Here is a 13,172-nt window from a genome sequence, read left to right on the forward strand (position 1 = left end):
ATGCTCCAGCTTGATTTGTGATCTTCGCATACAGAGAAGAATGGTGTTCGAAGTGTGAAGTTTTTATTCCAGTTTGAGATAAATAAAAGAACCTGTGTTCAACAGATTGACAAACGCGTGAAATTCTTTTGTGAATCCTTGAAGTACAAGTAGGTTCAAGATTTCAGCAGAGTCTGACATGTGAATAGTCCTTGGTCATTTCTTTTTACTTTCAATGCAATTCAAGTTTGTTCATTCTTGGAGCCGACGGGAGGAAAAATTATTCTTCAGAATCAGAATCAGAATCATCTTTATTGCCAAGTATGTAGAACACACAAGGAATTTGTTTCCGGTAGAACACGCTGCACTAATATTGTCGTCAAAAAAACTGCTAAGTGGCACTATACAGTTCCATTTTGGCTACTGTTGAAGAGTTCAAAGAGTTAATGGCTTGGGGGAAGAAGCTGTTTAAATGTCTGCTGGATTTGGTGCGCATGGATCGGTAGCGCCTGCCTGAGGGGAGTAGCTGGAAAAGGTGGTGGGCAGGGTGCGGAGGGTCCAGTAGGATTTTCCGCGCCCTTGTTCGGATTCTTGCAGTGTGCAAGTCCTCGAGAGTGGGTAGGGCGGTGCCAATGATTTTTTCCGCCGTCCTAACCGTCCGTTGAAGTCGGATTTTGTCCATTTTTGTGGCGGCCCCGAACCAAACGGTGATGGAAGAACACAGGATGGATTTGATGACAGCCGTGTAGAAATGTTGCAGCACCTCCTGTGGCAGGCCATGCTTCTTTAGCAGCCTCAGGAAGTACATTCTCTGTTGGGCCTTTTTCAGAATAGAGTTGGTGTTGACCTCCCACTTCATGTCCTGGGAGACTGTGATTCCCAGGAACTTGAAGGTCTCAACGGTTGACACCAGGCAGTTGGATAGTGTGAGGGGTAGCTGTGGTGATGGATGTTTCCTGAAGTCCACGATCATCTCAACTGTCTTGAGCGTGTTCAGCTCCAGGTTGTGACGGCTGCACCAGAGCTCCAGCTGCTCCACTTCTTATGATGAGATATTAATAGCAATGCTCAGGCTTTAACTTCTCAAAGTGGCTAAAAATACGTGCCACTCTTACTCTGGTGTCAAATGCTCCCAACTCCCATTCCACCAACTCTCAGACTCTCATAGTGTTTGGGGTGCTTCTGTCACAGAAGAAGCCTAAATTCATTAGTGAGCAACTGGAAGCCTTCAGTTCAAAAGCAAATGGGAATGGAAAAATGGCAAGTTGGAACAGGCTGGCCTCTGCTGGTTACATTTTGGTGTTGTAGGAAACATCCTGGAAACACATAGAAATCATCTGAGCTAAGAGCATAATGTTGACATGTAAATAATGACAACTGGCAGTGAACTCACAAGGATGACGTCTATCATTCCCACTTCGTTAAGAATGTGGAGCACTGCATCGTGGATTGTAACAAACAGTCTGCTTTTTGGAATAGACTCTGAGAAGAAACCTGCTCCTTCCAGCTGCTCCACCACGCAGGCTAATATTTGACCAAAGAGAAGCACATAAAACGAATGCTTTATCAATACGATCCCCTTAAATGGATATTTGGCTTCTAAGACATTTCAAACAAACATTCTGATTCTAATCAAATCAGAAAATGCTTTGTTTCAATTCCAACTCAAACACCTGATGTGAATTTTGCCATTTAGCTCAAAGTTGTGTGTAAAGTACTACAATCGTTGTACTAAATTCATCCTGTCTACTTGATAACTAATGTTAAGCAGATTCCTTACTTACAGACAGTGTATTGTCGGTGTTCAAATACCTGACATGTTTCGGCGACTACTTCCGCCTTCGTCAGAGTGCTCTGACGAAGGCGGAAGTAGTCGCCGAAACATGTCAGGTATTTGAACACCGACAATACACTGTCTGTAAGTAAGGAATCTGCTTAACAAAAGTACTACAATGTTGAGATGGATGGACAAAAACATTAAAAAGTTTAGATAAGGTTGTTGCGCATTTTAAGTCTACATGTCCCTAAATTCCTGAGCAGTTTTCAATTTAACTCCATTATGTCACTTCAAGTTTCTTTTTGTTTGGTGGAAAACTGACCTTGACAGCCTGTGAAATAGACTCTCACGCCTACATCTCCGAGATCCTTGAAAATCTAAAAGAAAATAGTACACATTTAAAAAAAAAAAATCACAAATAAAACTCGCTCGATATGGCCCACGTGTACATTTTTCAAGGTCTTCACGGCAACAGTGTCCACAAAGCTGGTTGTTGAGAGGTCCAAGATGATGCTATGCGGACCAAATGCATCGGTGTGTTCATTTTTGTCAAGTCTGTTTTTTGAAGCCTGCGTGATACTGTCATCATGCTGGAATCCCATGTCTGAGTCGGACGTTGCGTCGGATTGGTAAACCCAGTTCACTTGGCCTTGACTAAAGCCATTAGTTGGAGATTCAGTCAGCTTCAGGGTCACGCCAGGTTTAAAATTCTGTCCCCCCACTTCTGCAGAGATTTGTTTCTCTTCCGAGGAGAACGTGCCATGAGGCAGAAAATCGCTGACCCTCTGTAAGTGGGGGAAAATATGTTTACTTTAATTGGAGGAAAAATACCGTATGTAAGCAAAATGAAATGCGCTTACTTGTGGTTTAGGTTCATTTTTTTCCGTCTTTTCCTTTTGCTGCTTCCGTGTTGCATCTTGTTTTTTCTTTTCTGCCAGCAGCTTCCCGATTTGAATGCCACTCTACCAAGCAGATAACATATGGTAGACGAGATAATGAAAGTGTGTGGTGTGATGTGTAGATTGCAGCTAATCATCCAAGGTTAGCCTAAAAGTGTGCAAAGACAAATACAAACCTTCTCTTCTAAAGCCTCCAAGTACATCTCAGCATTGGTGTAGTAAATAGTCGCTGAGGAGCGAAAGATTTTGATTCCTGGAATCTCTTGAGCCTGCAGGCACAGATCAAGTAAATTGGGCTCTGGGATGGCTTTCATTTTGATATATATTTTCTTATATACGTTCAGTTATTCAGTTGTTACTATCAGTAACTCTTTTTTTTTACAGTTGTGACAACATTGTCGCCTTTGTCATTGGTATGACAGTCTGTCCATAAATAATGGGTCATGGACATTTCTCATGGTTTTGGCTCGAAATGCCCCCGACAGCAGTGTTGAATTGAAATGATCAAGATGGTCATTAATATCATTTTACTATTTATAGCCAAATCAGGTAATTGTGCAGGAATTATGGCTCACTTTTTTTATTTATTTATTCATTTTTTTAATAGTGTGTTCCCCATGAACGAACAAACATAAATCAAAGTTTAAATTTTTGATACTTGGTTACAATTTGAGTTCACTTAGTTGCAGCTTTAAAAGACAACCGACGTCTCCGGAGAAGTTGTGTCCATAATTTGTAAAATGGCTTCAAATGACTTCTACTGAGCGTATTTTACAAAGATTCCACCGCATATAGCTATATTTTACGTTTTAAGACTCACGCTGAATATTCAGGAAGTCTTGTTTTTGAGTTGGTGACGAGTCCGTACGTGACGTCACTAAAGGACCACCCTTGAGCATAAAAAAGACGCATTGTAGCGGTCCTTCCATCACGTCAATGTATTTTGCTGTACCTATTTGGTCTGGGGACCTCGTGTTGCACCCAAAAGCCACCAGGAGGCCCGAAGAGGGCGTCCAAGCTCCATATAAGGAATTTATCAGCCTGTGTAAACAGAGGTGGCCACAGGAGGTCGCCATTTTGTGCTTCTTTTTTTGGGTGAGAGATTTTCCCCAATGTTGCCTCAAAATGGCAAAAATAAATTATTTAATCGATTGCAAACATGTATGCTTTCCTCTTCAGAACTATTTGAATCATATTCATAACTGGATGTGTAACAAGAAAGCATATTCTCCAAATCTGAAGCCATTGTTTTGATTCACGAGCAATGCAAGACGTCTTGGCGTGACGTCACGAACTGGGGGCGGGACTTTCTGAAAATGCCCAATTCGCAGCTCAATTTTTTGCAGATTTTGGACACTTAAAGTCATTTTTATTGGTGTTTTGCATTTGACTAAAAATATCATACTGCGTGTTTTGGGTATTTTAGATCCTATAAAACGTTTTTCTGGTGTCAGTTAAAAAACAAAAAAGTGACGTCGGTTGTCCTTTAAGTCTGGAACATATGAACAACATTCCAAAGTGTTTCATCAGCAGTCACTCATCAATAAATACATGGGCATCAGATCTATTGGCAGTCATAGATGCCCATCTGGTCATGCAACAACTTAACAGCCAGTTGTCCTTTTACTTTTGTCTGTGTAAGCTCTCCGTCGTACAGGAGTGGTCCATCGATGAAAAGGTTTCTTCAGCCGTCATCTGTACTTCTTTGAAGGTGTCGGACGTTTCGCTTCTTAACCAAGAAACCTCGTCAGCAACTGACGAGGTTTCTTGGATAAGAAGCAAAGTGTCCGACACCTTCAAAGAAGTACAGATGACGGCTGAAGAAATCTTACTTTTGGTTCATTAATTAAGTGGGGAGTCATAGAGTCATGTCTAAAATTATTCAAACCATATCGGTATTGGAATTACCAATAAATTAGTCATAAATTATTCAAATCATTCATCATCCCATGTTGGTATTAATAATTTTGGTCTCTGTCTTTTGGCTTGTCCCGATTGCCAATAGATAAATCAGCTGTTGCACTTCCAACGGCAATTGCCTGAATTCGATAGGAATACCCTAAAGGTCAGAAAAAGCTGAGCGTCAATAGTTGAAACTCACCTTGTTGCCAACATTTCAGATCCATCGTGGTGGTGTTTGGAGCCAAAAGGTGTTGTTTCAAAATTCCAATATTATATTATATTTAATGGGTCTCCACAAGACACATTACTGCACAAATATTTGTGTTACCTCTTTATATGTGTCAATGTCGAGATATAAGTCAGTGGCTGGCACTTGGCCCAAGATTGAATAGCGTGGCCTGAGAGAGATGATGACACAAAACGTGAAAACACCTCACATGTATACCAGGGTTGCGTGTCAGAAACGATGGGCACATACATCTGGCTCCTAAAGATAACTGTCAGCAGAGAAAAGCCAATGGAGACGGCCAAACCCAGGTCCAAATTGAGTAGAATGGTGCATGTGAAAGTTACCAACCACACGAGCTAGAGGGCAGTAAAAGGCAATCAGTGAACAGCACAAAATGGCCGAATTGCATTTGGAGGATTGCGTCATACCAAATCAACCTTGTTGGTCTTCCACAACATCAGCACATCAGTGAACTGCTTAAACATTCCTTTCAGGTTCACAATTACGATTGTGGATAAGACAGCCTGAAGAACATGCACAAATAGAAATAACATCATTAAAACGTGAATCGTTTTGACCTTTCAAAGCAGACAGAACAAAGGTGTTGGGACGAGGATGAAACATTCCAGAAAATCTCTCCAACAAAGGCATTTGGAATGTTACATGTTGGCAGACATGACCAATACCTTCGGGAGACTTTCAAAGAGAGATCCTATTTTTAGAATGGTAATCAGAACAATAATGGAAGAAATGAGTCCTGCGACCTGAGAAAACATACACAATGCGTTCTTTCAACATCACGAGAGGTGAAGAAGTATATCCGACATAGTTTTCCTCTCATGACATGCTAGGTTACTTGTGTCTTTCCCCCGGTGCTCTCCTGAACGAGGCTTCGTGACAGGGAAGAAGTTACGGAATAACATTGAAAACAGCCGCCGACAGTGTTGCTTAGTCCCAGAGCGACCAGCTCCTAGATGAAAAACAACAACAACAAAACAAGCAATATGTAACACTTAATTAGACTCCATGTTGTTACATTAACCTATGGCATGTCAGGATTTTGTACCCTCCTGTCCAATAATATGAGCGTATTGTTCGTTCACTTTATAGCGGAATGAACATGTTGATGCCACACTAAAAGCATTGGTAAGAATATGTGAGCAGCACAGGTGTGCATAGAGCATTAATGATTAATCAGAAAGGCTCTTCTGAGCCTCAGTGCTCCCACTCCATCTCTGTGCTTCACATGCCTTCATACATTAATAAATGTCAGGAAGACAGAAAGTAATTTAAAAATGTATCTCAAAGTGAACATTTTGACTCCTTAGAGCAGGGGTCGGGAACCTATGGCTCGCGAGCCATATATGGCTCTTTTGATGATTGCATATGGCTCGCCGATAAAACTAAATACATATTTTCGTTTTTTTGCCGTTCATTTCCCGTTGGGGCTGCAGTTGGCGGAAAGCGCAATTTTGATTGGATGTCACTGAGCTAGGTTGGCCGAAAGCGGCATTTTGATTGGATGATAGTGGCCGTCATGTTGAAACAGGTAAACGCCCCTTGAAATGAGCCCAACTAGTGCACTTCAGCGTTAATGCACTGGAGCATTAGAGGAGAGAAAATGTTCTGATTCTAATTTGCAATGAAACAACACCATCGACGAAACAGTCGAATGTCCGTGACATTTTAACAAGCCCCATGTTAACGTTAGCATCAACATACTTCTGCGAGAAGTCGATTGCAGATAGCAAGTGTGGAAGCTTATGAGCCGTGTGCAGGCTAGTTAGCAGTAACTTCGCCTCCTGACCGGCAAGTTGAATTTCATTCCGATCGTTTGCCTGGATTTTTACCAATCACGAGGAACGGAAAACCATTCATGTTAACGGTGAGTACTATCACAAAGTTATTTTAAATAATACATTCTGATATTTTGTTGAAAAGTGGCGGCGCGTGCGCGCGTGTGTGTGTGCGTACGCGAGCGTTTGTATGTGCGCGCGCGTGCGTGTGGCTCTCACTGAAAAACATTTCTAAATATTTTACTTTTATGGCTCTCTTAGTCAAAAAGGTTCCCGACCCCTGCCTTAGAGCATGGTGTCAAAATCGAGGCGCGGGGGCCAAACCATTTTATTTGGCCCGCGAAAGCAAATTAAACTTGTGAAATTCCATGATGCTTGCGAGAGTCCGAATCAAATTTTCAAATTGTCCCATGTAAACCACAATAACAGTCAATATTTTTTACTTGAAATTTGAAAACTAGTTATTTGTTAATTTGTTGTGCGGCCTCTATGTAATATGTGGAGGGGATGAAACATTGTAATGGCTTCCTCAAATTCATAACGGCCCCCGCGAGGAAACCGTAACTACAATGTAGCTCGCGGCAAAAAAACGAGTTTGACAGCCTTTACTTAGAGGAACATATTTGATTTGAAAGTAACACCTATTGTACAAGTAAATAAAATGGAGACTAATGCAATAGTGATCTACCATTGGTAACCGATTATCAGAATCAGAATCATCAGAATCAGAATCATCTTTATTGCCAAGTATGTAGAACACACAAGGAATTTGTTTCCGGTAGAACACGCTGCACTAGTATCATCACAAAAAAAAAATACAAATAGGCACTATACAATTCTATTTGGGTTACTGTTTAAAGAGTTAATGGCTTGGGGGATGAAGCTGTTTAAATGTCTGCTCGATTTGGCGCGCATGGATCGGTAGAGCCTGCCTGAGGGGAGTGGCTGGAAAAGGTGGTGGGCAGGGTGCGGAGGGTCCAGTAGGATTTTTCCACACCCGGTACCAATGATTTTTTCCGCCGTCCTAACTGTCCGTTGAAGTCGGATTTTGTCCATTTTGTCCATTACGCAGCGGGTTGTAATTGTCGTAATTAATCACAAAATATCTCTTAAATAAATCAACATTAGTTCAATTAGCAAAAATATGTTGTTGAAAAGATAAACATAAATGCCTTGTAGTTGGGTTAAATGTACGTCTTGTTTTGGACTTTTGTTGGACTATATTTGTTCATGACAACTGAGAACAAGCCAACCATTTTTCTCTTAATGTACGTCTCACCTGGTTGCTATCCACCTTGTAGCCATGCTTGAGTGCAAATGTTTTCCCAAGAGAAATGTTGATGGCATATCCCACAATGGCAACAGCAAAAGCATCACCAATCACCGCAGGGAACAGCGACACATCTGGAGCTTGGGGTGCCTTAAGACTGGAATGGTACAAAAAGATATGTGTGGATTAAACGCAACACAAAGAATGTTTACTTGTTACGTTTTCTTACGTGATCTTAAGTCTGCAGGTCAAACCTATCTATCTCAATTTATGTTATGAGAAAACTATGTGGTATTTTGGTCAGTTATTTCTTCTTGAGGGAGAATTTGCCTTTTGTACAGCCGCCCCCACTTGCACCTCATATTACTCCAGACCGATATAACTTAGGCATTAACTATTTTTTCCTGATGAAAAAACAGAGTCTAAGGTTTCTTACTCAACATTGAATGTTTATATAGTCCTAAAACTCAATATTCTGTGGGTCCTGGAATTTGAGTGAAAATGACAAAAACCCTGGCACGGGAGTGGACAATTTTTTTACGTCTGACAGTGAATGAGTTAATGAATATCTAGTTTTCAAATTTGAAGTAAAAATTAATGACTTGTTGTGGTTTACCTGGGACTTTTCGAAATGTTGGTTCGGACTTTAGCAAGCATCATGGAACTTCACAATTTTGATTTGCTTTCGCGGGCCGAATAAAATAATGTGGCAGGCCATATTTGGCCCCGGGCCTTGACTTTGACACCTGTGACTTAAGCTGATGTACTTTTGACCAAACACATTTTAGTATGTGGAATAGTTTATCTATGACTATTGTCAGTCGAATTGTAAGAATGGCAACTGTGAGACAGAAAGTACCGGTAGCTTGAATGAAATTTGAAAAAAAGAACAAAACCGGCCAATTGTTTTTAGTGCACTATGGGTCTAACTATAAACCTGGATGGGTTGCGATAACAAAAATAAATACATAAACAAATGCTTGCAATATTATTACTGAAAAGATGGTTGATTAAGTTTAAAAGATTGCCTCTCCAATCTTAACAACGGCTTACACTTTTACTCATATCTAACTTTTTGCAGTAACATTCTCTATTAATTCATGTGTTCGTGTCTTTGTTGTCATGTCATCTCTTAACCGCTGACTGCTCTCTTAAAATCACAAAGACTGACTCACCCACTGGGGATTTCGCCAACAACATCAACGTTGTATTTTCCAGAGAGATCACAAAAATGAGTGATGATTGTTGCTGCGATAATCTGCAAAGAATCGGAGTGCACATCTGATTTAAAGTGGACGTAAAATATCCCCTCGTTCCCACGCGCCCGCTCTTCAATTAAAATGCTAAGTCTGTCCCTGAATATTCATATTCAGATTTTTTTCAATTCTGTGATAATGTTTGCTATCAAAAGGACTTGTTTGGTAGGGACTTACCACAATGAGTTCAATTGGAATCGGCAGGGGCAACCTTTGCCTGTAGCATTGATTGAGTTCTTTGACTACAATCAGAACAAAGAGAGCCACCAAACTCACCACTAGCTCCGGTACGACCGTTTGAGGTAGTAAACGACATAGATTTACCAGAGTCTGTAATAATAAAAAAATAAATATGGCACTTCAGTAGTTGACATGTGGTCTGACTCTTGAGTCCAAATGACTCACCAAGTGTTATTCTAACAACCATTGGTGAGGAACACACATACATTCAAATGAACGATATTTAATGGGACATACTCACGTAAATGAGTGAGAGAGGACCAGAGAAGCGAGCTGGGGATATCCCAAACAAATATTTGAGCTGAGAGGCAAACACATGGCACGCTGATCCTGTGGTGTATCCTCGGACCAATGGCTCGGACAAGTAGGTGACCACAAACCCAAACCTCACCACACCCAACAGGATCTTTGGGTAAGTGAAAAAGAGAACTGGTTGAAAACCTCACCATGGTAGAGAGTTGTTGAAAAAGTGGAAACACAACCTGAAACAACCCCGCCAGGACTGTGAGCGAACAGGCTATCTGTACTTTGTAAGCACCCTGTTTATTGATATTTACACTTCCTGTCGCATTAGTAGCATTAGAAAGGAAGTTACTGTCCGGAGCCAGCCGCTCTGTCACACTTCCAATCATGATGCTGATCACAGCAAAAGTACCTGGACATACACATGCCGATATATTCATCAAGAAAAGACGTCAAGGTCTGTGGTCACATCATCTGCTTTCAACTTACCGATGGAAATGTGTCTGGAGGTGCCGAAGATGAAGTAGACCAGAACTGGGTAGAGGGAAGTATAAAGCCCGATCACGGGGCTTAATGAAGCCAGAAGAGCATACGCCATACCTGGTTGGGAATCAAAACATCGGCTGTAATTGTGCCCGCTGTATTTGAAACCAAATGGCAAGTCAGATGACCACCCTGTTGAGTCCGCATGGCTTCTCTGTATGGTTCCATTTACAGTAAATAGTGCCATTTTGCAATTTCAGTATGTCAGGGTCTGAATTGCCCTAACACAATATCTTTGGTATTTGAATTTATTTAATAATATGACCAGGCCAAATGCAGCTTCACCCACTGACATACCCTGTGGAAGATGCATGATGCCCACACTGCAGCCAGAGATCAAGTCCCCGATTGCGTTCTCTCTGATGGAGTATTTAGGAAGCCATCCAAAAACGGGTACCCAGCTGAATAAGATTTCCTTGGCACGAGGGACTGAGCATCTGAGGCAGTCAAATCAGAAAGATACACTCATGTCCCGAGGTATGATTGTGAACATGAATGCTTGTGTGCCTTTATGTTTCCAGCGATTGGCTGGCGATGAGTTCAGAATATTTTCCCGCATCTTGCCCAAAATCACCTTGGATAGGTTTTAGCGCACCCTTGAGAAAAGTATAACCCTGGATGACACGTCTGTGTGCAAATACAAACAAGGCATTTGTTAACTGAATGATAAAATGTTGACTATGATAAAGCCACCTCTGTTTCCACCTCAATTGTGCACAATGAACAAATGCATATCCCTACTAGCTGCTTAACCCTCATGTTATGTTAAGGGATCAATTTTACCCGTTTCCATTTTTGTGTTAACTTAACCACTGGATATCCTTTCCTTTTCCTTTCTTCAAAACAGTTCTAAAATACTGTATCCAGATGGGATAGAACATATGTTGTCTCTCTTTTCAAGTACAGTATGCTTATAACATCTCAGAAACAGTTGTTGCTGATGTCACCTATTATTAGACTGTTTTGTGTGGATTTTTACATACAAGTAAAACTGACCCGCAACATAAGCAACATGATTTTTTTTTCAACATAATATAAGGGTTAAGCCATACCAAGGTCAAAATACAAAAGTTGTTGAAAACATTTCCAAAATGAACTTTTTGAGTGTCACAATTCAGTTTTGTTGGACACTGCCAGGTGATGTCTTTATTGTGGTTTGCAGCAGTGGTTTAGTTATTTGAAAGGGGTAAAACATTAGAACTCACTCTCGGCATTGCCTCGTGCAGCACTACAGTATGTCACAGCAAACTACAATGACAGCCGTGCAACTATTGTTCAACAAATCTCTCACAGACTCAATTATCATTTTGTAATAATTTTTGTGACATCAGGTTTGATGTACCAAATGTGGTGACATTTAAATGTCAAAATTACGTCTTTTATGACACGTGATAGGTTATTCTGAAATTTTATGACAAAGCAGTACTGTAAACTTTGCTTGTTTATTATCATTAATGGCCTTCATCTATCACCAACAATTTGTCTGCTGGCATATTAACAACCTTGCAAATAAAAATCCAAATAACAGCACCCCCACCACATTTACCTCTGCAGGTCATTTCATCTTTTTTGAAGTGTTTTACCTGATGGAGCCTTTGAGACGTTCACTGAAGTTTGGCTTTGCGGACCAAGACCTTTTTTGTGCCACATCATCCAGACGTAAGTCATTCAAAACTTGCCGTTGCACCGAATACTCCACAAAAAAACTATTGTTATCCTCCATGTCTGTGTAGCTTTTTCTTTCTCGGAGAGCCGGCTACTTCTTTATGCCTGAGGGTCCTCTAAGAAATAAAAGGCACACAATTGTATGTCAATAGCTGAGTAGGGAGTGAAACCACCTGTATGTGCTCTACTGATTAACACTGCCTGCTCCATGCAATGCTATTGGCCTGTGGGAGTTCCCTTCCTGCCCTTATATAACAACTTCCAGCCCATAAATTTGCTTTCTGCACAGATATAAACAGGCCTGGAGATATGCAAGATTGTCTGACTATGTTTGTGTTTGCTTTAACAATTATGTGATGGAAATGGTCTTCTTTATTTTCTAGTTTTCTTTCTCTCCTCAAGGCATGAATAAAAGACCCTTTTTTTCACTCAGCAAAATAAAACAAAACCACACCATCAGAAATGTAAAGAGTAAAGTCATACATTTGTGAGAGAGACATGAATTGTTAAATATAAATTAGCTGATCACATTAGTAGTCTAGGATAAACCAGCGAGTGTGTCTAATTGCCCTGACTCATCGACACAAAAACGGTGTTTAATCTACCCGGAAATGCCACAATTGGTCGACTACTGGCATTCATAAAAGAGGACCATCAGTTGATACATTACCCTTTCCATCCATTGCAAAGCTTGCAAGCATCATGGGTGCAAGAGGCAGCGTGTGAAATTGCATTGAGTGCCTCAACATGGGGCACGTTTACTTTGCCTCATCAGTTCTGTGTTGTTTTTGAGCAGGTTAATGTTTAGGCAGTGACTTGTTAAAATGACAAATGTCATTATTGATTGGGGTAATAAATGTTATAGACAAGATATTTATTTTGTTGCACAATTTAGAGCAGGACTTTGTTAAAGACTAAGATAGCACTGCAACTACAATTGCATTCCGACTAGCAATACAATCGCTCCTACTGCTCCACACAAATAGTCAACTAAGAGATCAACAGTACAGAGCTGTGTATGAATTTGTTGTCTTTGAAAAGGAGAAACTTTATTTATACGTATTTCCTTTTTGAGCATTGCTGTCATTATTTTGCACTCTGAATTATGGCCAATGTTGGAAGTGATTTAATTATTTTAAACATTGTTCTCAGAAAATACATTTTATTTGACTCTTGAATAAAATGTCTTTTCAATATCTTTCTTACATGATGCATTGTTATCGTGACCTTGTGCAGTGTGTAATTCACCCTCCATCACCTCACCGGGAAGACAATCCCATGATGCTATGCCTTTTTACGAAAAAGAGCAACTGACTCATTGGCGCGGGGGGGGGGGTTATTTCTTTGAGTAGAATGACTAACAATGTGACAAG

At 40.6% G+C, this 13,172-nt stretch overlaps 1 protein-coding gene across 2 annotated transcripts; it reads right to left on the reverse strand.

Annotated features, from left to right (window-relative positions):
* Window positions 1-272: 272 nt before the first annotated feature.
* LOC148903063 (solute carrier family 26 member 6-like) lies at window positions 273-11,994 on the reverse strand. Of its 2 annotated transcripts, XM_088995685.1 has the most exons (19): window positions 11,718-11,994; window positions 10,432-10,571; window positions 10,081-10,191; window positions 9,831-10,003; window positions 9,590-9,754; window positions 9,286-9,438; window positions 9,028-9,110; window positions 7,862-8,009; window positions 5,643-5,756; window positions 5,473-5,550; window positions 5,215-5,310; window positions 5,036-5,142; window positions 4,886-4,955; window positions 2,832-2,924; window positions 2,617-2,718; window positions 2,206-2,541; window positions 2,079-2,133; window positions 1,373-1,503; window positions 273-1,295 (listed from the first exon to the last, which is right to left on the reverse strand). In XM_088995685.1, exons 1-19 carry the CDS (start codon window positions 11,855-11,857, stop codon window positions 1,269-1,271), a joined length of 2,322 nt encoding a protein of 773 aa, XP_088851811.1. In that variant the 5' UTR covers window positions 11,858-11,994; the 3' UTR covers window positions 273-1,268. The 2 variants fall into 2 exon arrangements, with proteins under 2 accessions (XP_088851811.1, XP_088851820.1); XM_088995694.1 differs by lacking the exon at window positions 10,432-10,571 and having other exon boundaries at window positions 11,718-11,851.
* Window positions 11,995-13,172: the final 1,178 nt, after the last annotated feature.

Source organism: Hippocampus bargibanti, linkage group LG01 (assembly GCF_051943395.1).
Source record: "Hippocampus bargibanti isolate YZ-2025 linkage group LG01, ASM5194339v1, whole genome shotgun sequence".
In the NCBI taxonomy this organism is placed as follows: domain Eukaryota; kingdom Metazoa; phylum Chordata; class Actinopteri; order Syngnathiformes; family Syngnathidae; genus Hippocampus; species Hippocampus bargibanti.

Coding starts and splice junctions, on each gene's coding strand:
- LOC148903063 (XM_088995685.1), bottom strand. CDS start 11,857: ATGGAGGATAACAATAGTTTTTTTGTGGAGTATTCGGTGCAACGGCAA. Junction 4,956..5,035: donor GTTATCTTTAGGAGCCAGAT/GTATGTGCCCAT, acceptor CATCTCTCTCAG/GCCACGCTATTCAATCTTGG. Junction 2,925..4,885: donor ACATTGACACATATAAAGAG/GTAACACAAATA, acceptor CTGTGCCTGCAG/GCTCAAGAGATTCCAGGAAT.